The sequence below is a fragment of the Berghia stephanieae genome, chromosome 4, assembly GCF_034508935.2.
Source record: "Berghia stephanieae isolate SIO BIC M18660-M18661 chromosome 4, UCSD_Bste_1.3, whole genome shotgun sequence".
In the NCBI taxonomy this organism is placed as follows: domain Eukaryota; kingdom Metazoa; phylum Mollusca; class Gastropoda; order Nudibranchia; family Aeolidiidae; genus Berghia; species Berghia stephanieae.
Genome location: NC_088363.1, coordinates 74,683,956 through 74,710,409, shown reverse-complemented (window position 1 = coordinate 74,710,409; position 26,454 = coordinate 74,683,956). Strand labels below are relative to the sequence as shown.

Here is a 26,454-nt window from a genome sequence, read left to right as displayed (position 1 = left end):
TTTAACTTAAATGTTATGAGTTTTAGATCACAATCAATTGAACTTGAAGCATCAGGTTCATCCAGGCATAATTCCGTGATGAGACGATTGGTCTCTTATTGTTATTATAGTATAATGCCACGGATTGTTTGTAAACAAATCTTTTGATATTCCATTACGTGGTGGAACGAGTCTTGATACAGTTAAATTTTACAGATCACAATTTTGGGTTTGTTTGTTTTTGGTCAGTTATTGCGATAAAACGTGTAATGCGTTTTGTTTTTATTTTATTTGTTTTATTATTTTTTTTGATTTTTTTTTTTGTTTGTTTGTTTTATTTTCTTTGTTACTTTTTTTCTTTTTTTGTGGTTGTTTTTTCTGTTTTGCTTTTGTTTTTCTTAGGGTTTCTTTTTAATCTTTGAATTAATTACATTCCTAGTTAACTGAATTTCAACAAACAAACAAACAAAAAGAAAAGCTTGATCATCAACTTGGTTTCTACTTAGAAAGTCACTTACTACAATCCCTTTTTTCTCATACAATACAAGTTTGGTAAACATTTCTGATACATCGTAAGCGACATTGTGAGACATTGTTTCACAGGGTGACATCACCCCTGTTTACTGGGAGTGTTGTTCTTTTTTCATCACTAATATATGTACCTGTTACAACCACTTCTCTGCATGTATTTTTGTTTATAATATTAGAATCATTTTCACTTTATTACAACAGCACATCAACAACTATTCCCGGGGTCAAAGATCATCCACGGGAACTACGGTACGTTTGTCCAGGGCGATGAGCGGAGATTTGGCGACCATTACCCCAGGCACAGAAACCCTGACTCAGAATAACAGCAACACCGGCTCTCATGGCAGCAAGGTAAATAAATAGTGATTTGCTCAGGATTACTTGAAGCAAATGTTGTTCTTTAGAGCAAAACAATCCAAATATGGGGCTTCTATCCTGAGAGAATTAGACAGTTGCAGTTTTTTATTACTGAGTTTGCGCGTCGGGGCTCTAACGGGGCCCATTAGAGATAGACGACGATTGGGATTGTTTGGAAGCTTTAACCCTTTGCCCACTAGTCATTATGATATCGGAAATGCTATCGCCGTCTACATCTACACCAGAATAGAAATAGAGGGTGGAGCCTAAGGACATAATTTCTTGAAAGCGATACCCACCCACCTGTCAGTGGACAGAACTGATATGATGAAATTAGGGCTCCATAAAATGTTATATCATGGTAGGCTCCACCCTCGATTTCTATTCTGGCGTAGATGTAGACGGCGATAGCATTTCTGATATCATAATGACTAGTGGGCAAAGGGTTAAAGCTTCCAAACAATCCCAATCGTCGTCTATCTCTAATGGGCCCCGTTAGAGCCCCGACGCGCAATCTGTCTATTGTCTTCTGTTACAAAGTATTTGCCATCTGGTGTAGATTGAATTATATCTGTTATCCAGTCACCGAAAGTGAAGATCAATGTACACATTTTGTGTGTGCAAAGCCATGTTTCTGGTTATGATGTTGTGATGCGAAGTTCTACGTAAATTGCCCAAAATCCCCATATCTTGTAGTACATTCGAACTTTTGCAACTGAAATTGGCGGGTTAGTCAATATATTTTGAGTACTTTGCCAAATGACACATCGTTCTCAATTAGATTTATGTTTTATCTCCTTCTCTCCCATATTGTCACTGATAACGCTCAATGTTGCTTGACTTTTTACAGTGGTAACTATTCGGCCATCGACTTTATACAGTACTCTACACTGCTCTCATTTTTAGTTCTTGTCTTTTTAATTATTTTTGTCGAGGGTCTTGTTAACATATCCATTTGATTTTCTCTTGTTTATTTTTTTTTTGTTTGTTTGGTTTATTCTGTTTGCTCGTTTCCTATTTTAAGTTTTTTTTGTTTGTTTTTTTTTTTAAATAGTCTTTTATTTTTTTATTATATGTTTTTGTGGGGGAGGGGGAGGGGTGATTTCTTTCTTAAGATGTATTTTTTATAAAGTATGCTGCTTTTTTATGGAATGCTCCATCCAAATTTCATTCCAATTGTTTATCATTCTTATTATTATTACTCATTATTACTCACCTCACATTTTTTTAAATACATGGCATAATAATTTATAGAATGTCGTTATATCTTGTTGTCAATTTCTTCGAGTATAAAACAAAGTAGGAAAACAATTGTTTATTTTGTATTTATGATGATTTATATGCTTTCACTGCACAGTCTACAATAAATTACACCTGCCCTTTTTCTTAAGATTTTATTTTTTGCAGCATCTTTAGAAAGGAATTTTAAGCCTTCAATCGACTCGTTAAAAATAAATAAAATTCATAATTATCTTAAAATTATTGAAACAGTTTGACGAAAATTTCCGTCACTCGTGGGCTGACGATGATGACTATGACGAAATCTGTGTCAGAAATGACAATGTATTCTTCGACATCCACGATAGAAACAAGACAGAATATCAACTCAAGACCGAAGGAATTAAGGAGTCATCTTCTCTGAAATCTGAAAGTCACTCCACCCCAACCACTCCTGTCGCTGGGCATGGTAGGCGGGCCTGGACCTTGTCTAGATGCCAAGCATTCAGATCATCGGTCAAGTCTATAAACAACGTGAATGATGAGCAAGGAAAGGACAATTCAATTAGCAGCATATTGCAAAGGAGGAAATTGGAATTTCAAAGGAGACTCGGACCCCCACTAATGATCGGTTCCGAGATATTGAAACCTCCCAAATCTGCAATGTCCTTGTCACGTCTTGATTGGAAGTCCGTGCTGTACAATTGGTCGACCCCGTTTGATCAGGCCATCATGACTCTCAGACGTTATGTAAGTTTCTGCATGGAGAGAATCGACGGCTCCTGACTGCGCATGCCGAATTTTGAATGACATCCTCTCAAGTTCTGCATGTTTGTCTTCAAAATAAGAAATAAGTGCGAATCAGCGATCTAGCTTGTTGTTGACTCTTTTGATTAATCCTCGGCTTTTTTGAATGAATTAACCAAACATTATCAAATCACCACAACACAGACTTTGATTTTATTTCTCTGGTCTTTTCCCTTACATCTTTTGAACATTGCAATGACCAAGTTTGCTCGACAAGAGATGCTGATTACTTCAAGAATAGTTGCCTAGATGGTATCAAATTGATATTATGATGAAATATACGAGAAAGACAAATAGAGTTGCAATTTGAAATAATAAGAGGCTATCTTAATCCCACTCAATGATACCATTAAATTTAACTCAAACGTTGAAAAATGTTGACATGAAATTTCATTTTCTCAGTCAGGTTTTGCGATATAGTGGTATGACGTTAGGCTTGTGACCTGTAGGCCCATGGTTTGAGTCTCGCTGTAGGTGGCTCAGAATTGTCCACAGAAAACGTTATTTATTCACATTTTCTCGCCAAACTCATGTGTAAGATAAATTCCTGAACGCTGAAAAAAAAAAAAACGCTAACGAAAACATTATATTAGATTATAACAAGCGTCATGTTTTGAGCTCTATGTTAAGTGCTGTCATTTGCTTGCGGTCACATAAAACGTCTCGAGTATTGGAGGTAACTATTGCTCAATTAATTTTCAAAGTTGAGGGTCATTTTAATTGATATTTGAAGGACAAGTTATCTGGCCACGTTTTAAAAATGTGTTGTTTTCTTTTGTTTGTTTTTGTCGGATTTGTTTTTTTTTCGTTTTGTTTTGTTTTTTGTTTTTTTTTTGGTGTGGATTTAAAAAAAATAGTTTTTATGTTTGTTTTTAGAGTACGGCAGAAAGAGGAGCATGCCAATCATGAAAATGAATAAAAACATTACTTTTGTCACCACAGCACAGCCGCCATGTATGCTGAATATTAAATTGTTGTTACGAATCAGATGGTTTCAAAGGAGACAAAAGATCCCGGTGAAAAGTGGAAAAAAAAAACCCAGCACACGAATGCTGCGGAAGAATGCGATAGTATCTATCTTGAAAACAACTGACTGGATAAATATTTAGAATTGCGCTGCAGTGAATCACCACCAACTTCATTGAAATAAACTGCATGAAAGCCCAAATGCCAATAATAAAGTCGGTGTGTTTGTGTGTGATCATGTGAATGTGCAGCGGGGGTCTGGGGTCGGGGTTGGAATATTTGCGTGCTCGTGTGTGTGCGTTTGTGTTTATTCAATTATATATATATATATATATATTATATATATATATATATATATATATATATATATATATATATATATATATATGTATATATATATATATATATATATATATATATATATATATATATATATTATATAATATATATATATAAAAGAATTAATTATGTACTGTATGACTTCCGACCTGCATGAATGCATTTGGAACACTTTGACATTTTCATTCTGTGTTTCCCTGCACATTCTCCCATTCCGATCCTGTCCTGATTATCGCCCCTAACAAAAACTAACATAATAGATTGATATAAAATTTTAACATTTCATGATTGCATGGTTCGTTAGATCTCTGAAAAATGTAATAAACACGAAAAAGAGGCATGGGTTTCAAACAAAATTCACGTAACGTTTACCAGAGAGCACCGGCTGGCTATAAAACACGCTATTTTGTACGCAGATTTTATTTTAGAAGACAACAAAGAAAGTTGTATTTCATAATTATTGCAAATATCATCATTATCATCATCATCATCATATCATCATCATCGTCATCATCATCATCATCATCATCGTCGTCGTCGTCATCATCATCATCATCATTGTTGCCATCAACATCATCATTGTCATCATTATTATCATCATTGTCACCATCATCACCAGCATTATTGTCATTGTCATCATCATCATCATCATCATCAACAACAACAGCAGCAGCAGCAACAGCAACAGCAACATCAGCACCGACAGCAGCAACAGCAGCAACGTCATTATACCATCTCATACTTGTATTGTAACTTTATTCAACTTCATTTGCATTCAAATGCGACAATCTATGATTCTACCCACGCCCTGTTCCTGCGACAAACGAACTACAGAAAGTTCCAATAACCCTAAGACTGCCGGAGATTGAGAGTTGTGAAAAGATTGAAATAATGTTCTAGGCATACGGTTTTAACGTAGAACGTCCTTGACTGTTATTTCCGCCCTGTATTCAAATATTTAAAAGTGCAAGCCGCTTAATCGAAACAGCACTGTTACGCTGAAATCATTCCAATTAAGCGACCTTCTATTTAACTTATTCCGCTTTCAGCCTCCATTGGAACACTGTATCATGACGACACATATTTTTGTTGTGGATTTTAAGTATATATATATATATATATATATATATATATATATATATATATATATATATATATATATATATATATATATATATATATATATAGTAATTCAGAGCATCCTTCTTTTTTTTTTCTTAAATTTTATTGTCCGTTATTAGCTACATTGAAGATTCGATGTTTACCGTCATCATGGAGATGAAAGAGAATGTGTTACCTATCTTAAAACTTCTCATTCATACGGAATTGTTGTTCCTTTCATTGGAAATAATCATGTTTTAGATTACTTGGAAAGTAAAATATTATTAAAACGTTTGATGGAGCTCTTAAATCATACCAATTAACATGCTTGCTTTAAGATTAACAAGTAGAAATGATACCGAAACAATTCTGACACAGACAGGTCGTTTCAATTAAGCGGCTGTTCCAATACAGCGGCATTACAAATACCAGCTTTGACTGTATCACTAAAACAGCGTGAACAAGTCCCCGAAAGATCGCTCGCTTGCATGCTGCGCTGCACTTGATAATAAAGATACTTGTTCTACATGCCATTAAATCCGACAATAAAATATCCATGTAGTTATTGGTTTAGGTCATTGCCCTTTTCAATCGACATTGCATGCTTTGCTTAGATATCAGTTTAAATAAAGAAATTGTAGTATGTACATCTCTATGAATATTATGAATAGAACTTCTTTTCCTGATAAACATTACCCCAAGCAGGCAATAGACGGAATGAAGAAGATTAATAGATTTTGAGTTTAAAGTATAAAAGATCAGAATTAGGAAGTTAAAAGATCGTTTTGCAGTTAATAATAATAATAATAATAATAATAATAATAATAATAATAATAATAATAATAATAATAATAATAATAATAATAATAATAATGATAATAATAATGTAAGTTGAATTTAAAGTCAAAATGATCAAACCACAAACTTTTGATTTCTACAAGTGTAAGACAATATCAAGCATATAGAATTTTAAATTTAAATGATAAGATAATATCTGAAATTTTAACTCCTTAACCAGTTGCCGTACTTTGGAAAACATGCATTTCAAAATTTTGCCAGGAAAGTCGCCCTTCAAATATCGATCGATTTAAATAACTTTCATCTTGGCAAAAGCTCTCAAACCTGTGACTTCGCGAAGTTAATTAGATTTATACGTTTACACTTATGTCGAGGGAGTTGATTTCAGAATTGTGTATGACAAAAGGGAAAGATGCGGTGAATGAATAAATGCTATATAAATAATACGGTAAAAATGGATTACATCTACGTCTGTCAAAAATTTAAAAAAAAAAAAAAAAATTAAAGATATAATGGCGTTACTTCAAATGCAATCTATTTTTATATCTTTGCTTGATCCAGCTGGGTAGCTATCACCTTATTTATAGTTTGATGTCTGCTTTTATTTATAAATGATGTTTATCTTCGGGGTTTGATTTGTTGTTGTCAGATCCGTCATTCAATCGGCTTTGACTTTAATTTGAGATTGCCATTACTTGATTTTGAATGATTGTCATGAATTAATGATAGATCTACGTATGTGTCTTTAAATGTCTTCATCGATCCGTGTCCAGATTGAATACACCCGCTAACCGTCTCAACCTATTTCATCTATCAATCTGTCTTTCTTCTTTCCCCTTTATTTTCATTTTGTCTGTCTGTCTCTCTAATAAGAAAAACGTTACAATGCTATTAACAAACCTGTTCTTATCTTACAACGGGGTATGGGGAGGAAATGGGAATAAAAAGATGTGCCCAGGGCTCTCTAATTGACTATTTTAATTATCAATCAGGCTTTTTTCCTCCTCAATTTTCGTTTCGTCTTTTATAACGTGTCCTGGTTCTAGACATTTCACTGTGCCCCAATAACTTTTTCCCCCACAAATAGTCTAAAACCTGATCTCTAATATTTTTGATTTTTTGTGACAAGTTGAAGTAAAAGTCGTCTGGCCAGAAAGGAAAAGAAAATAATTTTTATGTTTGTTTTTGTTTTGTTTCTATCTTTATCTTTTGTCTGTTTACGATTGTTTGATTTCGATTTTGTCAGTAAACTCACATTTAATGTGCCATATGGCCAAAGACTGGTTTTACCCTGTTTTAATCTCTGAACAAAGAATTTTTGTTTATGATAACGACTTGTCGAGATTTTTTTCTGACTCCCCTGTCTGTCCATCAGTGGTTGTCTGGCTGGGTCGGAAGGTTCATCCGATCCAAATGGTAGCGAGTAAATGTTATTGTTTTTAACGCTATAGATAGTTCGAAGATGACGTCACTCAGGCCTTTGTTTTTGTTTTTGCCATCCGCGTTTGTGAGTTGTTCTCACTAAACTGTATTAACCAGACTATAAAAGTTCATGGTTACACAGAGTTTGTGTGTTGGTCCGTTATACTTCCGGATGGCAATGTTGTGAACTCCTTGGCCAAGCGCATTCTATCTATAGCTATGAATGACAACTACTAACAATCTACAACCGGCATTCTTTAAATTTTCTTGGTTTGAATACAAGCGAGAATCACATCGCTTTCCAGAATCCGTGCTATAGGAGTCTTATGTCGTAAGTTTATCACTACTCACCGTCGCACGTGCATCATAACGCCCCTACTCTGTCATCGCATGACATGTAATTATCGTCACCAGGGACAAGGTGAATACTGGGTTTTCAGTCATTACTCACCGCATGACACTGTGTGTGATTGGAATGAGTTATGGAAAGTCTGGTGCAGCTATAGATCTAACTAGTCTTTTATTAAGTTAAGACTTAACGTGTTCGACATGACGTGTTTGCTCTTATAAACTGGCGTAACCTGAAAAAAAAACATGTTTTAATATTTTTGCCAGAAAGCTCGTCTTTCAAATATCATTTTAACATTTTAAATATGTGCTTGTATTGTTGTTTTGCTTGTTTGTTTGTTTTTTGGGGGTTTTTTGTTTTGTTTTGCTCTTTTTTTTCCACTGTACGGGGATAGTGGGTCATAGATAATATAATGAGAGATAAGGATCATCACCGGCACAGTTTTTTTTGTACTGAAACATAAAGAATAATCTGTTTCTGACAATAACTTAATAAGATACAATGAAAAAGTTGACCGAAAGTTAAACATACTGTGTGGATGTGAAAAATGTTACATGTCCATGGCATTGGGGAAAAATATATAGATTAATTAATTAATTAAAAAGAATTAGCCATTCATTGTCAGTCTCTCCAACCTTCTAGGAGTGCAACTGAACCCCGAATCCATACCGCTTCAAATGAAACTATATCGTTGTGTTGGCCATAATAATATAGCATATATTGTTGCTGGCGATAATAGTTTATTATTGTTATTATTATTATTATTATTATTATTATCATCATCATCATCATCATCATCATCATCATCATCATCATTATTATTATCATCGTCGTCATCATCATCATCATCATCATCATCATCATCATCATCATCATCATCATCATCATCATCATCATCATCATCATCATAACATCATAACATCATCATCATCATCATCAACATCATCATCATCATCATCATCATCATCATCATCATCATCATCATCATCGTCGTCGTCATCATCATCATCATCATCATCATCATCATTTTTCATATGGTTTAGTAAATTGTTTTCATAAGATCGAGAACTACTCGTATAAAGTTAAAGACTTATCTTTGACCGTTTCAGAGATTTAAACGATAGTGTGAAATAAACTGGAATTTGTTGAAATCAAAACAAAACGACACTTCATTTTCAATAATAAGAAAAGCAAAGTAAATGCAACAGAGTTACAGCATAACAACCTAGCTTTATTAACACTGTACACACGGCATCTGGTTCTTTCCATGGATTATCTCAATTCAGCTCTTCTAGTCATTCTTGTCGGTCGCATCAATAAGTAATGCAATGATATTTAATTAGTACATTGTCCTGGAATTCGATATTCGCAGTGATTAGTATCGCCACATCAATCAACATTCATTACGGTCACACCTCAATTTGCTTCATGTCTAATCCAATGCTGTCACCCGCAGACAATTACCGGAAGTTCCTGTCTGGCAGCCATCTTGATTTCATGATAGATAGTTACTTCCCATGTTACTCTTTCATAACTTGTTGGTACGTTACCTCTCCATGATATTATGGCGTATTCCAGTATCTTTAAAAAGGTAACAGCTGTCTAAATAAACATGAATGGAACCAACAGCTAGTTGTATGATGATGATGAAATACCTTTAATTTATTATTATTTAAGTACAATATTGAAATTGCATTACATTTTCATTATTCCTTCAGACTGATCTGAATGGTTCGAACTCCAATCTCTCCACCGGAAGTGAAGGCGGAAAAGTAGACGATGTAGTTGTGAGACCAAGATTGAGATCTGGTAAGTGTGAATTGACACTGATAAATAAAGGGAGATGGAGCTGAAAATAAACACAAAAAGGCATTCACAGGAATTCATTAGCATTAAATTAGTTAACATAACATAACATAACATAACATTTGGCATAGGGCGAAATAGGATAAAATCCTTTGAATGCCCTTAATACATATTGCAATGCTAGAAATCTATTGATAGAAAGATTACAATAATGATACACATGGTAAAGACAGTATATCAACTTAAATGTACGCATGTATGTGTGATGGACAAACATCTATCTTTAACCGTGACATGCAAAGCACACACACACACACACACACACGCGCGCGCGCGCACGCACGCACGCACGCACACATACACACACACAGACACTCATACATCCATACATATAGAAGATAACCATAATAAGGTAACAATGCATAATATTTACATACAAGATTGACAGCCATGTCAACAGCAGTGCAAACAAGTATTATTCGTCATATATAAATCTCTCATCATATAGTTCCCTGTCTACTAACACCTTGAAATAATCGATAGATTTTGTATTCTTTGCATTTGTTTCAAATTTTAAATTTTAAATTTTCAAAATAGTTGTCAGATCCTTGAAGATATTCTTGTTTCAGTGTCAAATGGTAGCCTCTTTTTTTTTTTCGTCAACAGGAAATAAAGTGATGCGGATGGGTTCTTTCGCTTTCAGAGCTACGCAGTTTTTCGAAAACATCAGTAAAAAGACGAGTGTAAAACGGAAACAATCTTCGCAAAGTTACACCGATGAACCTGGCGTTAACAACAACAACAGCAATATTTCCAAACCCCGAGGCGTAAGCATAGGCTCTCAAGACTCTGCCCTTAGCGGCAATAATAACAATAACGGTAACAACAACCACAGCAATATATTGGAAGAATCTTCCATTTCCTCCAACTCGACCACCAACTTACCACATTCCCCGCTCAACACGCCAACATCCGATCTCAGCATACCTGTGTTCAGTGACAGTAATTCTAACCCGTCCAATTCACTAATGGCCTCCCCTGGTTATGAAGACATAAACAAGAGACATGGGTCGTTGTCTAATGAGATTATTTCAGCTGATGCCCAAAAATATTTACAAGATGTGACGCATAAAGGTGAGTTTTTTTTTATTTGTGTTAACTTCTTTACTACATCCAAAAAAAAAATGTTTGTCAAACGCTTTTTCTCGAAGCTTGGAAAAGCTTATAGATATTTTGAAAAATAAAAATCGATCTTTTAAGAAAACCTCTATAGTATAGTCATCTTTTAATCTTAATCATATCACATGTGTGCGTTTATAGACCACAGAGTGTACTTGATAATCTGTCTGTATTATCCAAAACAACAAAAATGCAGGGTGGTTCTAGACTGAATTCAATGTTAAAATATGGTTACCGAATGCGAAAGAAGTTTAAAAAAAAAGAAAAGTTTGGTGAGATCGGTCAAAGAGAGGTATGATTAAAAATGGTCCAACCAAGCGCATCATCATTCTGTGTATGTTCATTTTGAGAAATGATATTGCAACCATGAAATATAAATTGGATTTCATTATTTCACTATAATCGCTGTCAAACTCCAGGTTATCATTTCATTTAGGCCTTAAAATGCAATTGACAAAAAAAAAAAAAGACAAAAAGAAAAAAAAAAGTCTCTTGTCGAGACACTCCTCAGAGAAGTAATGCACTATTTTGTTGAGAGGTAGCGATAAAAATATGGAGATCCATTTTGATGCCATGAAAAGTGGCTGTTAAATTTATTTTGATTTTAAAAATCTTGTTGATTTTTGTGTGAACTTTCATTTTACTTTTGAGACAACCCATTTTATAGCACAATTTATAAGATTAAAATTGCCTTTTTAATTTTCTATTTACATTTTTCGATATAAATAATCCATGTTCGTATTTACATTTTTACCACGTGTTTGGTTTTTTTTTTTTTTTGCCTACTTATTTTAATATGTGCCGTACTTAAACCATGTTTGATTTACGTAAAACTGACAGCTTTAATTGGCTGGCTGTTGGTCTGTATTCAATATGACTTGATTTTTGAAACTATATTTCTTTTTAAAACATCATTATCAAAACTTCTTGGGCAACTTGTTTCCATCAATTTGAGTCTATTTACATGTTTTATAACCCACATTATTATCGTCTCATTTTTCCAATGGCAAAACTTTCAAACCAACACATTTAATCATTATAGCAAAGTTAAAATAAGCACATAATCGGATTCGTTAACAGACATGCAAATGTATTATTATTATATACGTAGATAGATGTTGTCTAGATTGGAGTCAAATATCATCGTTGTAGCAACGGAGGCCATAGTCTTCCAAAGCGATAGGGTCAAATGAAAGCGCTGAGTCGATTATACTACTGAGATATATACGAAAAAGTATGCTTACAAAAAGCCTGAATCTAAAATATATTAAGATTAAATATCTAGCCATGAATGAATTTGAGAAAAAGAGACAGACAAGAGAATAGCAAAAAATAAAGCTAATGATAATTAGATCTGTACAAAGGCGGTGGGGCCCGACTAATTATTAAACGAAAGGGCTTTTTATGAATTCAGAAGGTCGAGTCCATCTCTATAACAATTGCTGTGTTGAGATCCAAAATCTCATTTAACAACTTTATTTTAAATTTGACTATAAGATAACGACATATAATAGCTCTTGGCCCCTCTGTGAGCAGTGTCCTCTTTAAATAGATACAACGCTAGCCACCATTATCAACAGAAAACTATCCTTGAATGAAACCTCGTCATTATCATTTCAACATCTGCAATATACCTTCCTCATAAATAATTTTCCTTAGCAATATAATAATATACTCGTATTAAGCATACACATCATAACTTGCGTTTTTAATATTCCAATAGTAGAATTTTTCATTTCGTATTCATTCTTGCAAATTGCATTAGAAAGGATATTTTATAAGATATTAAATGTAAATGTTATATAATGAAATATTCAGTTAATTAAATCAGATATTCTTTTCGTGCTCTTCAGCTGCTATTTGCAAAATGCTATAATTTAAAGGTTTCAATTTTTTCAGATATATGTATTTTATAATTGGATTATATTCGTTTTATTCTTCATAAACCTGTATAATATATTGCTGAAAGCGTTTAAATTATAGAATTGGAAAAGGCATTACTCCAGCTGGAGCATAGGCCATCGACTCTCCGCCTTATCCGGTTCTGTGCCATATTCTCAGCTTCTCTCCATGTTAAGCCTTCGAGTTTTTAGGTCTTCCATCAATTCCCTTCTCCAGCTATTTCTAGGCTGCCCCCTCTTCCTCGTTCCCTGCGGATTCCATGTAAGAGCCTACCTGGTAATGTTTGTTTCAGGCGTTCTCAGGCATGGTGTGGCCAAAACATTTCCATCTCCTCCTCTTAATTTCTACATTCTGAATGTATTCTGTGTTAACTTGATAAAGGCCAAGGGCCGAAACGTCGTTTGTTTTGTGTTGTTCGTTCATGAGTCAGATTTACTCCCTTTACCTTTATCTCCATTTTATTGGCTCATTTAGGCACCTCTATTTATTAATTAAGAAATGCAAGAAAAAACGAAGGAAAAGGCATTAAGCATTAATTGTTGTTTTGTTTTAAAAGAATACTGGATGGTTATAGTTACAATAAACATTTTTAAATCTGAAAAGGTGTGAATGAGACAGTGCCAGATAAAGCAGAAAGAAAAATACAGGAAGAAAATCATCTCAAAAGAGTCAGCCTTCCTTGACTGGGGATTGAACCTTAAATCTCGTGATTGCCGGCCGAAGGTTTGATCCCTAGTCGAGGCAGGCTGATGGGGGGTATGGGGGGGGGGGGCAAAGCTGGGATCATTTTTCTGTGTATTTTTCTCTCTGCTATGTCTGACATTGTTTCACCCATACTTTTCAGATTTTTATCTTAAACCGGTGCCTCATTTATTATTTTCATGTTTACAACAGGTTTGTGCGTTTTAGTCATCAGGGTTACAGTGATACAATATTAATTAGTTGTGTGTCTTTTGATTACTTTTTTCATTTCCTTTTTAACCCTTTTTTTTCGTTTTTTTTTTGTGGGACACATTTTTTAATGTATATATCTAAATATTGTGAATTATAATTATATTGTTAAATATTTTAATATCTTTAATGAGGTTATTTAGAAATATGTATTTTGAATTGAGATTAAGAGTGTCGATAATGATGACGATAATGATTGCAACATAATTGTATAGCGCAATATCCAAGCGCTTTACAAGGGAACCCTGGCCAACAGCAACACTTAACAGGTGGGACAAGACATGACGCCTGTTAGGCGATATTACAATTCTTTTTCCCGACAGAGACAGCACTGTGCGTGGCCAGGTACTCATTTTATACCCGTGGACAGTAAGATAATGTGAGTAAAGAGCATTTTCCAAGGACTCATCTATGCGGAACTCGAACCAGGACCTTCCAATCCGAAGACGAGTGTCATACCACAAGACCACATAACCGCAGGATCTATCTATCTATCTATCTATCTATCTATCTATCTATCTATCTATCTATCTATCTATCTATCTATCTATCTATGTCTCTCTCGCTCTCCTCTCTCTCCTCTCTTTTTATCTCTCTCTCTCTGTCTCTATCTATCTATCTATCTATCTATCTATCTATCTATCTATCTATCTATCTATCTATCTATCTATCTACCTCCCTCTCTGTTTCCTGTGATTTTAATTCTTGGACGGTCCTATCTGCTCCCCATTTGACCCACCACTTTCCACTGGTCTCATATCAGGATGGAGGCACTAGATGTTAAAATTTGAACTTCTGACCCATCACCGCAAAACAGTATAGTAAACAAGAAAGGTGTGGAAATGAGATTTTAAGGGTAGAACGACCAGAATTGTCAAATTATTGTAGTTTTTGTAAGTAAAATACCCAAATTAAAAGCTGGCGATCCGAAGCCATTAGAGTAGCAGAAATGGTTTCTCAAAGGTTTTTAAAAAAGTGTGGACAGAGTATCAACTTTGTACACTCTTTTTCGACAATTTAAAAAGCCATAACTATTCGTACTAGAATTTTGATTCTAGATCGTCATTTTTGGTTTACTTTTCTCATTTGACCTCTAGATAAATTAATAAAAACGAATTTTTCCTTTTTTTTTTCCCCAAGTTTATATGACTTAGAATTGGAGTATTTTAATGCAGAAAGACACAATAACGACCTTTGGCACATCATTATTCTCATCCAAACATTAAGAAAATTCCCCCAATTCTCATTTCTACGATAATTATGTAATCATCCAGATATGATACTGCTTTTAAGCGGTAGGTCATAATTTATAGTTAAAATTTGAAACTTCGATGAGATTTATTGTCTTTCTTTTTTTTTTTTTTTTTTTTTGTTTTGTTTGAGAGATTTTCAGAAACTGGAAAAAACCGTTCTTCAAAAAAATTCAAACTTTGAATTTACTTTTCGGCTTCTGCTTTGCCTTGATATAACTCGAGTTTGAGGCCATTGTCACATAAAAAGACCTTGGAAAAACAGGCGTTTAGATGGAAGTGATAGTTACATTAATAAGGAAAGCTGAGGATCAGTCTGGATGGAGGACCCTTATTGCAAAATCATCCCTCATATCTCCTTTACAACCATCTTGCTCAGGAGAATGAGGTGATGAGGTGATCGTTTTTTGTTTAACTAATTAATGTTGGATTTGAAATAAGGCTTGATTAAGAAATAATCAATTCCCGATATAGAGTTTACTTGTATTTAAACACAAGGTTTTCAAAGGCCAGTTCACACAATACGATAAAAAAGCGTACACTATTTAATGGTAAAACTTTTGTTTGTTCGTTTCTTCTAGGTTACTTGTTCATCTTCAGCACATTCAACCGTCGCCGTTGGGGAAAGAGATGGTGCCTTGTTAGAGATAACTATTTCGAGTGTTATCGTTCAGAGAACCAGCCCGTTTCGCAGTGCGAGCTCAACTTCTTGCTCAAAGCGTGTGTCATGCGACGTGCTGTGAAGGAGACGAACAGTGATCTTGCCTTGATGCTAGTGGAGATGGATACGCTCAAGGAAAAGATAACAGTGGAGGTATGGTTGACGGGTTGAGGTTTGATAAAATTATGATTTATTATTTATTTATTATTATTTATTATTTGACGTAACAGTTTGATGATGATTTTGATGACGGTGGTTGTAATAATAGTAATTGACTATAGCGGTGATGATGATGACGATGATGATGATGATGATGATGATGATGATGATGATGATGATGATGATGATGATGATGATGATAATTGAATTTCTGCTGTAGAAAGAGATGAGATGAGCTCTTTGTCGCCTTTTCATTTGTTTCAAGAATATGTTTTTATATCTTGTTTGTTTCTTGTTGTTGGTTTTGTTTGTTTTGTTTTTTTTTTGTTTGTTTTTTTGTTTTTTTTGTTTGTTTTTTTTTTTGGTTTGTTCTTTAAAAAAAACAAACAAACAAACAAAACCCACTTATTTTCAAGCCATCATAATTTGTTGTAAATCGGACACTTTCATTACTTACGCAAATGAAATACCCCGGCCCACCTTACCTTGTAGGCAATGGTAGCATTATGATCAGCACTATCAAGAAGGACTCTTCCGGGTTTCACTAATCTGTTCACATATCAGTAAATGGGCGGCCAAGTCTCCCTTCCGATGGTTTCACAATACAATGTTTTGACGGTCAGAAAACTCTCTTCCGTCCTCATGCACTGTCGCGAACTCGCCCAACAGCTCTGTCACAAAGCAACATTCAACCAAATGCTCTGCAGTCTCCAGACCATTACCGCAACGGGTGCAAGTGGACAAAGCCGCCAGAACCAATTGATGAAGGACGGTTGCCATTAAATAGGCCCTGGACTTAGGTCTGTTGACGGCCACCCAATGCCTACTCTTACTGGAACTTCTTCCAGTTCAGAGAAAGCGACCTCCTTACCGCAAAGATATCCTTCCAAGTCAGCCTCCCGACCGCATGAGATCATTGACTGAGGATGTTGCCCTGCTAAAGCGGCAATCCGTTAGATCTATTTCAAACACAGGACTTAATTTACTTTTAAAATTTGTTTTGCCCTACTTGATTTGTTCCGTCATCCATCATCCTTTTGTATTTCTTAATAACGTTATCTTTCCATCTATTCGATCCAAAAGCCTGTTAATGACAAGGAGATGCGGGCCTGGGTCCAAGTGTTGATGGCGGAGACATCAACTCCATCTCTGCCAGAGGGTCTGGGGGAACACATGAAATCCATTGACATTCGAAGAGGATCTGATGCCCCGAGCGTTCTCAGTTTGTCTGTGCTTAAACAATGGGTATGGCTTGATCTTTTATTGCTCTTTTACGTTTAAGGAATAATTTTCTATTTCTGTCTTGCCAAAATTCGAATCACTGAATTGCAATGTCAGAGGACAATAGAACTGCTTTTTATTTAAGGATCCGATCTTAGACGATCATGAAGATGACTCTTTCTATCTTTTATATATAAACATAAATTTGTATTGATAAGGTCAAACTCGTTTATGTCAAGAGTTGAAGAATTTAAGACTTATTTTTAACTGAACCTATAGGTAATGGGTATTGTATAAATCATTTAATGTTGTGCTATTAAATGGATGTATTGATTGGTGACTATTTTTAACTTATCTTTTTACTAGTTTTCATCAATGATAAAGGATAAAGTCATATTAGCTTTTAACCCATGATATGAATTGAAATGTAATAAAAGATTACACATTGTTTTAACATAAACAATAATGGTCATAAAAGGCACTGAACATAAATTATAAGTTTGAGCAAAAGGCGCTTAAAATTTGAAATATAATTTGGCGCAACTTTGTAGAAGATTTTGCGGAAGAAAAAAAAGGAATTGCAAAGAATTGATCTACATGTTAGCCTTCTAATGAAAGTGCTTATTACCTTTTCTTTTTATAATCTTTATAACAACAAATAACAGAGGGCTAATTTTTAAAGATTTATATTTTTTTCACCCATAGGACATGGATATCACCTTACAAAGTATGGGAGCTTCTAATTCTTCAAGTGATAAAAACTCTCCAGAAGACGAAAACCCCTCACCTGCAGAGCCTCTAACCCCAACTCCAGAGATGGAGACATTGCCAGGCTTTGTAAAGGAGTCGAGTCCTCCTCTTGTAGATGATTCAATTGCTCATATCAAGAAAAAACACACAACAGATAGCGGGTTTTACAGTGTGAAGGGAAATAACTCTGATAGTGACGGGGAGCATGTTGATAGTGTACATACGATTCATGATCTTGACGAAAGAGGGATAAATGAAGATTTGAACTGTGGGTTTTCTGTTGTAGAATCTCAAAATTTTAACCATTCCAAAAAAAACAATGAAAATAGCAATGTTCACCAAAGCAATAATGGAGACAGTGAATCCACGACCATTCTTTCATCTGAAAACGTGTCTTCCCAGCCATCTGTAAATATGCCAAATGAATTTCCATCCAATATACCACACAGTGACACACTTCTCTCATCCCCATCATCACTGCCTATGTCTCAAGCGTCATCAGTCTCATCATCTCAAATACCGCCGTGTATGTTTCACCCTTCCTCTTTCAATAATACTCAATCTGAATCCTCCAATCCTCCACATAATTTATCACAAATATCTGAACGAAGGGATAGTAATGCATCCAATATATCAAAAGACGAATACACGTTAGTTGTGAAACGATCTCTACGCAGAAAGAACAAACCTGCTGAAAGTAATGTGTCAACTCAAGACAATAAACTTAATCAAAATAATGAACTGAATAACATTGAGGAAACCTCTTGTACAAATGATTTATCTACAGTTGAAAATTCTTCTACACCCGAAATGATGATGTTTGGATGTCCTAAGTCAGATGAAGAGACAGAGGATGAAGAACCACCTCCTATTCCCCCTTGTGAGTCGATTTATGAAGATGTAGAAGTCGGCGTTTGTGATTCAACTCTCACCAATTCGACCCAGCCTCCTTCCGTTCCAGTTGAGGTTGATGAAAATGAAGACAACAATTCTCAGAAATTGCAGTGCAATGAAGATAAATTTGATCACTTGATTCAGTCACTTGAAGACGAGAAAAATGTGTTAGGAAACCGACCAAGCACCTCATCTATATCAGACATTTTAAATGGCAACACAGAGGAAATGTCAGGCACTAATAGTAATGAATCTCGAAACCAAAATGAAAATACATCTAGTGACAAGATGGATAACGATGACGTCATCGCTGCATCAGAGCCGCCAAGTATCACGGCGGTCACTCCATCAAAATTATCCATCACTCTAATATCCGATGAGATCACTCCGTGTAAACCAACCGACACTTCCATCTCCTTATCCGAATACAACAATGGTGGTCAGTCATCAAACATCCGCACAAAATCATCATCATCAACATCATCTTGCCATTCACCTGAGTTGCCCCTGGTAGAGGTCCACAAACCTGGCATGACTGAGGACGAGTTGAGAGAAGCCATTGAAGGTCTAAAACAAAAGAAGGCTCGATTGAAGCGGAAGAGGTAATAGTTGACTAAATGTACAATGATAATGCATTGAATTTCATGTCTTCTAGTTTTTGGCATTTAAGTGTCAATTTTTAATGGCCTTTTATTTTTTTTATTTTTTTTTTGGGGGGGGGGGGTGTTTATTTGTTTTACTTTTTGTTGTTTTTGCTGTTTTTATTTTATTTTGCTTTGTTTTTGTTGTTGTTGTCTTTGTCGGTTTGTTTTGTTTTATAAGCTAGTTGATATGGTAAAATTGTGTTGGGCATTTTGGCATATTTTTCATTCACTTAAATATCTTTTTAAAAGATGGATTAACGTAACTTACATAAAATTATTATCCTTAGAATGGCAAGAAAAGGTGAAATTTACACATGGCAATGAGATTTTTAAAAATGGAAGATTCTTTTATTTCTACTGTTATGTGCATTATAGCAGACAAAATGATACTTGGAAAGATATGGAATATGGAATATTTTCGTATCATTTGACATTTTTCTGTAACTAATTTGACATTTTCGCAAAATTAACCAAATCGATATTTCTTCAATGAGAGATATTTTTATCATTTAAATCGCCTTTTGTTTGAAATACCAGGGGAAAAAAAAATAGAAACACAACAACACAGGACGTGTGTCAGCACCCATTTTAGAGCATCCCATTCATCTAGAATCTCATGTTTGCATCTTAATGTTCTAGATTGGTCTCAGACTACTTACATTTACAAAGAAATAATGGTGCTTTTGCTTGACTCGGAACATTCGTTGGATCACAACCTCGGCGAATGTTGCTCAATCGTTTTGCAAGAGCTGATGCATTCTCTCTAATACAGTTTTTAACTTTTGATTGAACCTCTCATCTTCCTTTTAGTATTGCTGATGTTATTTTAAAATGTCTGGTGTGTCATATAATCAACAAATCTATTTATTTTCCTTCATTACTATTACTGCCAGATTGGCAGTGCACGACAAGCGTCAACGAGTTTCAAGTGATGAAGAGAGGTTGGCATGTGAGAAAGAATTTGCATCTCTTGAAAGAGAAGTGGAGAGCACAGACAACGACATTGGATTTTTACAAAACCAACTGGATGCCTTGTCTGGCCCTTTACTCGAAGCCATAAAAATCAACAACAAGAAAAAAGGAGGATCAGGAAAGAAAAGGAAGTCGAAAAAGAAAGCCCATTGAAATACCCAGTGGTTCTTTAACTAAAAGCTTTTAAAAATTAATTCTGCTTGATATTTTGCTTTTAAAATGCAAATATTGGTTATGTTTCACAATATATTCCAGTCCATTTTCGTTTCCTGCATATTTGACCTATTGCCTCAAAACAGTATTATGTCGGGGTGGACCGGGTTTGTTTTTTAAAAGTGAATTTAAAGCTAGAATAACAAGAAATTATGAGATAATGCTTATTTTTTTGCCCTTACAGCAACTATATTCATTGTCTTCAATAAAATATTTAAATTTAACCCAGGGTTTATATTGTTCAAACTTTAGATTCAGCTTACAATACCCAGGTCACCCTGACATAGTACTGATCTTAATGTGTGGGTCTGACGTGCAAATATTTGCAGGTCTGATAACTGAACGCATATTGTGCTTAATTTAATATTGTTGTAATTGACAATATTTTTCAGTGGTTTGATAGTATTTCCAGTACAACAATGAGCCCATAATAACTTGGATTATCAGACCTTCTAATAAGTACACGTTGGATGGTCACTGGTCTGGAATAACCATTATCTGATTTAACAAGAATTTGTCATTAACCCACTTAACTGACTCAGGGGCTTCTTCTTGATACTATCAGTGATAGATCAATAACTGTGATCCACTAAAAATGCTTCCACAACGTCTTCCTGAAGATCCTTCCAGCGGGTTGTTGGATGGGAGCATCACCCTTGAATCATATACCTATGATGTTCGCATGGGTGTACGATCTGATAGCGATGTCGTTTCGTCTTCTCTTTACTAGCCTATCCTGCTTCTTTGGTTTGTGATTGTATTTTTGACAGGGGATATTTTTTTTCTGTAAATCTTCTGCCTGTTTGTTCTTGGTTATTTATAATTTAGCTTATGATATCTTTAGGTTATGATTTTGATTTAAATTTGTACTATTTTTGTTAGATTGCTTGTTTTTTTGTTTCAGCGGTTCTCATATAACCTCAATTGTGTTGGAAGAGACCTAAAGCAACAAACAAACAAAAAGATCCTTCCAATTGGTTGATTTTGTGTAATGGTTTCTAAATGATTGCGGTCTTTAAGATTTTTAGTTTCACATATTTTAAAAAGACCATTTATATAGAACAATATCCACAAAACGTTCTCAGAGCGCTTTACAAGGGGTCCCTAGCCAACAGCAACACTTTACATGTAGGAAGAGACATAACGACTGTAAGGAGATATTGTTTTTTTTTTATTCAGAGACAACGCTGTTAATGACCAGGTACTCATTTTACACCTGTGCATGGTGAGAAAATGTGAGTAAAGAGTCTTTTCCAAGGACTCGGCTATGGTCCACCCAGAGCAGGACTCAAACCCTGGGTTTTCCAGACTGAAGTCATTCCACAAGACCACAGTTTCATATTCGTGTTCTTATAAATTCCATTGACAAACTTTTGTTTTGTTTTGGAAGAATGGCAGTTCAGTCAACAGGGAATGATGTACGAGTCATTATGATGATAATGAATAAGAAGCATTGTGGAAGAAACGTACATGTCATATTGGCATATTTTTCAAAGTAGGGCATTCATCACCATTGTGATAGGAAAAAAAATATTCTATTTTTGAAATTTTTAGCAATGCTATTATGTAGAATACCACACGAAACTTTTGGGCCATGAAACTCTCAAACAACTAAATAATTTGGATCTGTAAAATATGTTTATAGCTTCTCTGAATACTTTTTTGCTTTAGCTCTACCGGAGTTTCTTGTTATAATACCTAATAAAAATATAATACCTAAATTTCTTGTTATAATACCTAATACCTAACGTTGGTATTCATACCCTAGTTTTTTTTTAGCATGAGGTTCATGAAAAGACACATTAAAGAAATTATTTAAATTAAAATAAGATAGATAAGTACATACGAGAATTCGGTTTATAGAAAAGAATTGAATAAAAGGAATTGTTCTACTCCTCCTTTTATTAGAGTTATTATGAGTGTCCAAAACATGTTTTTGAAAAAACGTGGTTTAGCTTAACATGTTATGAGGAGATCGTTGTATATAATAAGCCCTTTCCAGATTCACAATAATCCACCTACATAATATGACAATGCATTCAGTATTGATCCATTAACATTAATTGTATCCGTTTTCCTCGATTTCTGACATTGACCTAAAGAAAAAGGTAAAATTAAAGCCATGTACACATTTACTTGTTGATAGAAACATCCCTCGTTATTGGTTTGTCGTGGTCTTATAAACGTGTATCTAACGTTTCCCACCATTTTATAATTTTCGTATTTTTGTAGTAGCAAAATGGTGCGAAAAACGTGAAGTACGCCATGCTCTACCAGGCCAGTCTAACCTAGTGGATAAGAAAGTGTTTTGTATTGTTATTTCTCTAGAGGTACTGATAAGGAATATGATGTAAATGGATATAACAGAATAACGATTTGAAAAAAAAAAAGACGCTTTGTCTACAATGGAAATATTGGCTCAAATGTCAGGAGTTTAAACGTTCAGAACACTCGGATTTGAACTGTCCACTTTGATTGGGTTTTAGGTACACATTCATTTGGCTCCAATAATACAGCATTCATCGAATCAATTTTACATAAGCAGAAATTGTACACTTAAATAGAAACAAACTAAATTATTATACTTGTTTATATGAAATTTTACATTAATATTTTCTGGGTGGGATTCCTGACCTTCCAAAGTGGGCAGGGAGGCAGCTACTGTGTCTTCTATACCCCTATATTTGTTTTCCAACAAACTTTCTGTCTTTGTCTTGGAATGAGATTCTTTGGTTTTGTCCTGGACCCGGCCGGACCCTGACTTGGAGGGAAGCAGTCAATTGTATAGTTTGTTTTGAGAGATGATATTTTTTGTATTGTAAATCATCTCTCTGTTATGCACTGTATTATTTTTTTTGTTTTACAAATACATAATGCTTTGTAAACCTTTGAGTGTGTACATCTTCGTGTTGACCTGTGCTTGTATCAGTATAGGAGATTTCGGTGATCTGAAACTAATTACATTGATAGTGTGCTCTTGGAATCTACTCCTGTTCCCTATTTGAACCAATTCCCCTTTTCTTTCTTTATCTTGGGTGCTTTAATTGTATGTCAAGAACCTTTTACTATCTCATCTTCTTCCTTTTTACTGATTTTTTACCCTTGATCATCATCATTATCCCCCCCCCCTCCTCCCACCACCGGCTGATTGTATTTTGGACTATAAATTCAAATAGATTATGTTATTGAGTGGATTCAAATATTTCCTAACACAAACTGATTTGAACATTCAATACTTTGTTTGACAACCGCAGCAGGCTTGAAAATATGATTTATTATAAAATGTAAGATTAAGATTACACACATTGAAAATCGGATTTCATAAGTTGCTATTTCATGAAATTCAATTATTAGTGTCAACCCAAAAAAAAAGAAATAAAAGTCACTAATTTCAAAATGCTTGATATTAAATTTTGTTAAAAGATCAACACTCAGAAGCTCGATTTATTTTACATTTTCGCGTAAGTCTTTTCACACCATGTTCTGCTGCTTTTTTTTTTTTTTGTTTTTTCTTTTTATTACAATATTTTAGCTCCAAAGAGATCAAAAGACTTTGTTTCAGTTTAGGAACAGTTTTGGTGTCTGTTATTCTGTTTCAAATCAAGATTTTAACTCAAAACAAGTTTAAATACAATCAATAAATTATGTTTAACATTCTGCAGATTAAATTTAACAATTTGTGGTCATGAGATTTATATTTACAACAGAGTATCAAATCTGATCTTTAAAGTTGTCATAATTTTCTAATAATTTTTTTTAGAAAGCAAGTATAAATAAATCAGAGCATAATAATAAGACTTTTTGACAATTGAGGGATAATATTGAAATGAAATAAAAATTCCTTTGAATCAATCGATACATGTTGTAAACGTTTTCTGGCCAAAATTTAATAAGGTATTTTGTCAATGTGCGACAGAAACCGTCAGTTTTCAGTTTGTAAACAATCTGATAGACTATTTTTTAATCCAAGTAAAATACAGGGAAGAATGGAGAGCGAAATGCCCTCGCTGAATACACTTTGCATCTCTTGAACATACGAGTTGTGAAATGAAACCGTTGATTGATTCATATTTGCCTCCTAAGGCAAAACAATGCATCTACACTTTTTTTAAAAAATGAAATTGAGAAACAGACTTAGCAACAAAAAAATAACTGCAGATCTTGTGGCCTCAATTTGAATCTATGTGGATTTATCAGGCATAAAAACACCTTTTCTTACTCAGCTCTTTTTGACACAAGTGATGGGTGGGAATAGTGCAAGTTAACAATAACTCTAAAAAAACATAATTTTGTTAGATGCGGCGCTCTGCCTGGGACGACATAATTGTGTAGTATTGTGAATGGATGGATATTTTAAAGTTGAATAATATGTGCCAAGTAATTAATTATTATCTACATATCATGTCAACCCTCAGTTCATTTTTAAAATGATCCATGTCGTACATCACATCCAGTCTTTTTGAGAGGAACGTGTCTTTCATAATCTCATCAAATCGTTGCATTGTAATCAAATGACAAGTTATACTTTTTATTAAAAGCTAATGGATATGTTATATGTGGCTATATGGTTGCTTACCTCAAACTCAATTTGTTGTTGGTTTTTGTTGGGGTTTGTTTTGTTTTTGTTATTTGTTTTGTTTTTTTTTCTTTGTGTTTTTTGGGTTGTTTTTTTTTTGGGGGGGGGGGGGGGGGGGGGGGGGGTTTAGAACCATTGTAATGCATTTGTATTTTTGCATTTTCGGAAATACACATTGTAGACATATATTATGACCAACAAGAGAAGGAAGAAATAAGCACAAATTATTAGGCAGCTGACATGTGTTTTTAATATAAAAACAACAACGCTGGTCTTTTCAGAATTACTTTTGGTATCACTATGTTGTCCAGAGGGCTTTGATAAATGGCAAGGGGAAACACCCGCTTAGGGCGCCGAAAGTGAGTCAGTGGTAAAGAGTAAAAGAGTGTCACAAATATTTAAACAGTACAAAACATTTTTATATCTTTTTACGTGCTATACTAGAAATAGAATTTTGCTGTTGCTGTTGCTGATATGAATTAATATCAAGAAAAAGCTATTATTCCTTATGTCAACCGACCATGTATTTTCACTATATAGGGTGGGCCAGTTTGATGTTTTATCCCGGTTAACTTTAGTCTGTAGAAACTGCTGAATTGATAAATAAAAGATTTTCGAAGTTAAAAATTTAAAAGCACATATATTTAAAAGCTGAAATGAGCTTTCGTGTGCAATATATCTTTTTATGATGACTTAAAAAAAAAATCTAATTGACTAAAAAAATGTTCAGGTCCCTTTTTTGGTTTAAAGAAAAACTTCCCTAATGCATCATAACATGATGGCTTATTTTTTGGGAGAAATATAAGTGCTTTTAGTAACTTTGCCTCTGTGGATTTGGATCATTTTTGGCATTCTCTTTGTGGAAAGAATACATTTCCTATCAAAATAAGAAACTAATTTGCACAAAGTATACTCGAAATGTCTAAAGCAAGAGAGGCAAATTTTCCATTCGAGGCAAAGTTACTCAATTGGATGGTGACTAAGATTCTCTTCAGATCTGAATTTTCCTTATATCTTTGCATAATAGTCAACATGTAATGAATTGAACATAATTTCTTGTAAAAATGATGTGATGTTGGATAAGATTTTATTAATTCATTTTTACCAGGGGTATACATTGAATTGTTTATACATGGTGATATGTTTATCAAAATTTGGAGGAAAAAAAACACACTTTCAGTATGTGGCGCTCTTCCAATTTGATTAATTTAATGTATGTATTCGTTCATGAACTTTTATGTTGCAATATTTCTATGACAATAAATTAAGATAACATGAAAAACATGTACTTTTTTTGTCTTGTATTTTGTGTGTGTGTGAGTGTGTTTGTTGTTGTTTGTTTTGTTAATTCTTATTATTCTTAGTTGTTAGGTTTTATTTAGGAGCTGTACAGGCACTTGCAACACTTT

At 34.3% G+C, this 26,454-nt stretch overlaps 1 protein-coding gene across 2 annotated transcripts in view; it reads left to right on the top strand.

Moving 5' to 3' along the window:
• Positions 1 to 23,850, top strand: part of LOC144971239 (uncharacterized) — a 114,622-nt gene extending 90,772 nt beyond the window's left edge. For both annotated transcript variants that reach the window (XM_078911757.1, XM_078911756.1), the window contains exons 7-13: positions 712 to 861; positions 9,586 to 9,676; positions 10,340 to 10,807; positions 15,537 to 15,769; positions 16,859 to 17,020; positions 17,702 to 19,242; positions 20,178 to 23,850. In XM_078911757.1, coding sequence (XP_078767883.1) covers positions 712 to 861; positions 9,586 to 9,676; positions 10,340 to 10,807; positions 15,537 to 15,769; positions 16,859 to 17,020; positions 17,702 to 19,242; positions 20,178 to 20,409 — 2,877 coding nt within the window. In that variant the 3' untranslated portion in view covers positions 20,410 to 23,850. The remainder of the gene's footprint in view (positions 1 to 711; positions 862 to 9,585; positions 9,677 to 10,339; positions 10,808 to 15,536; positions 15,770 to 16,858; positions 17,021 to 17,701; positions 19,243 to 20,177) is intronic.
• Positions 23,851 to 26,454: the final 2,604 nt, after the last annotated feature.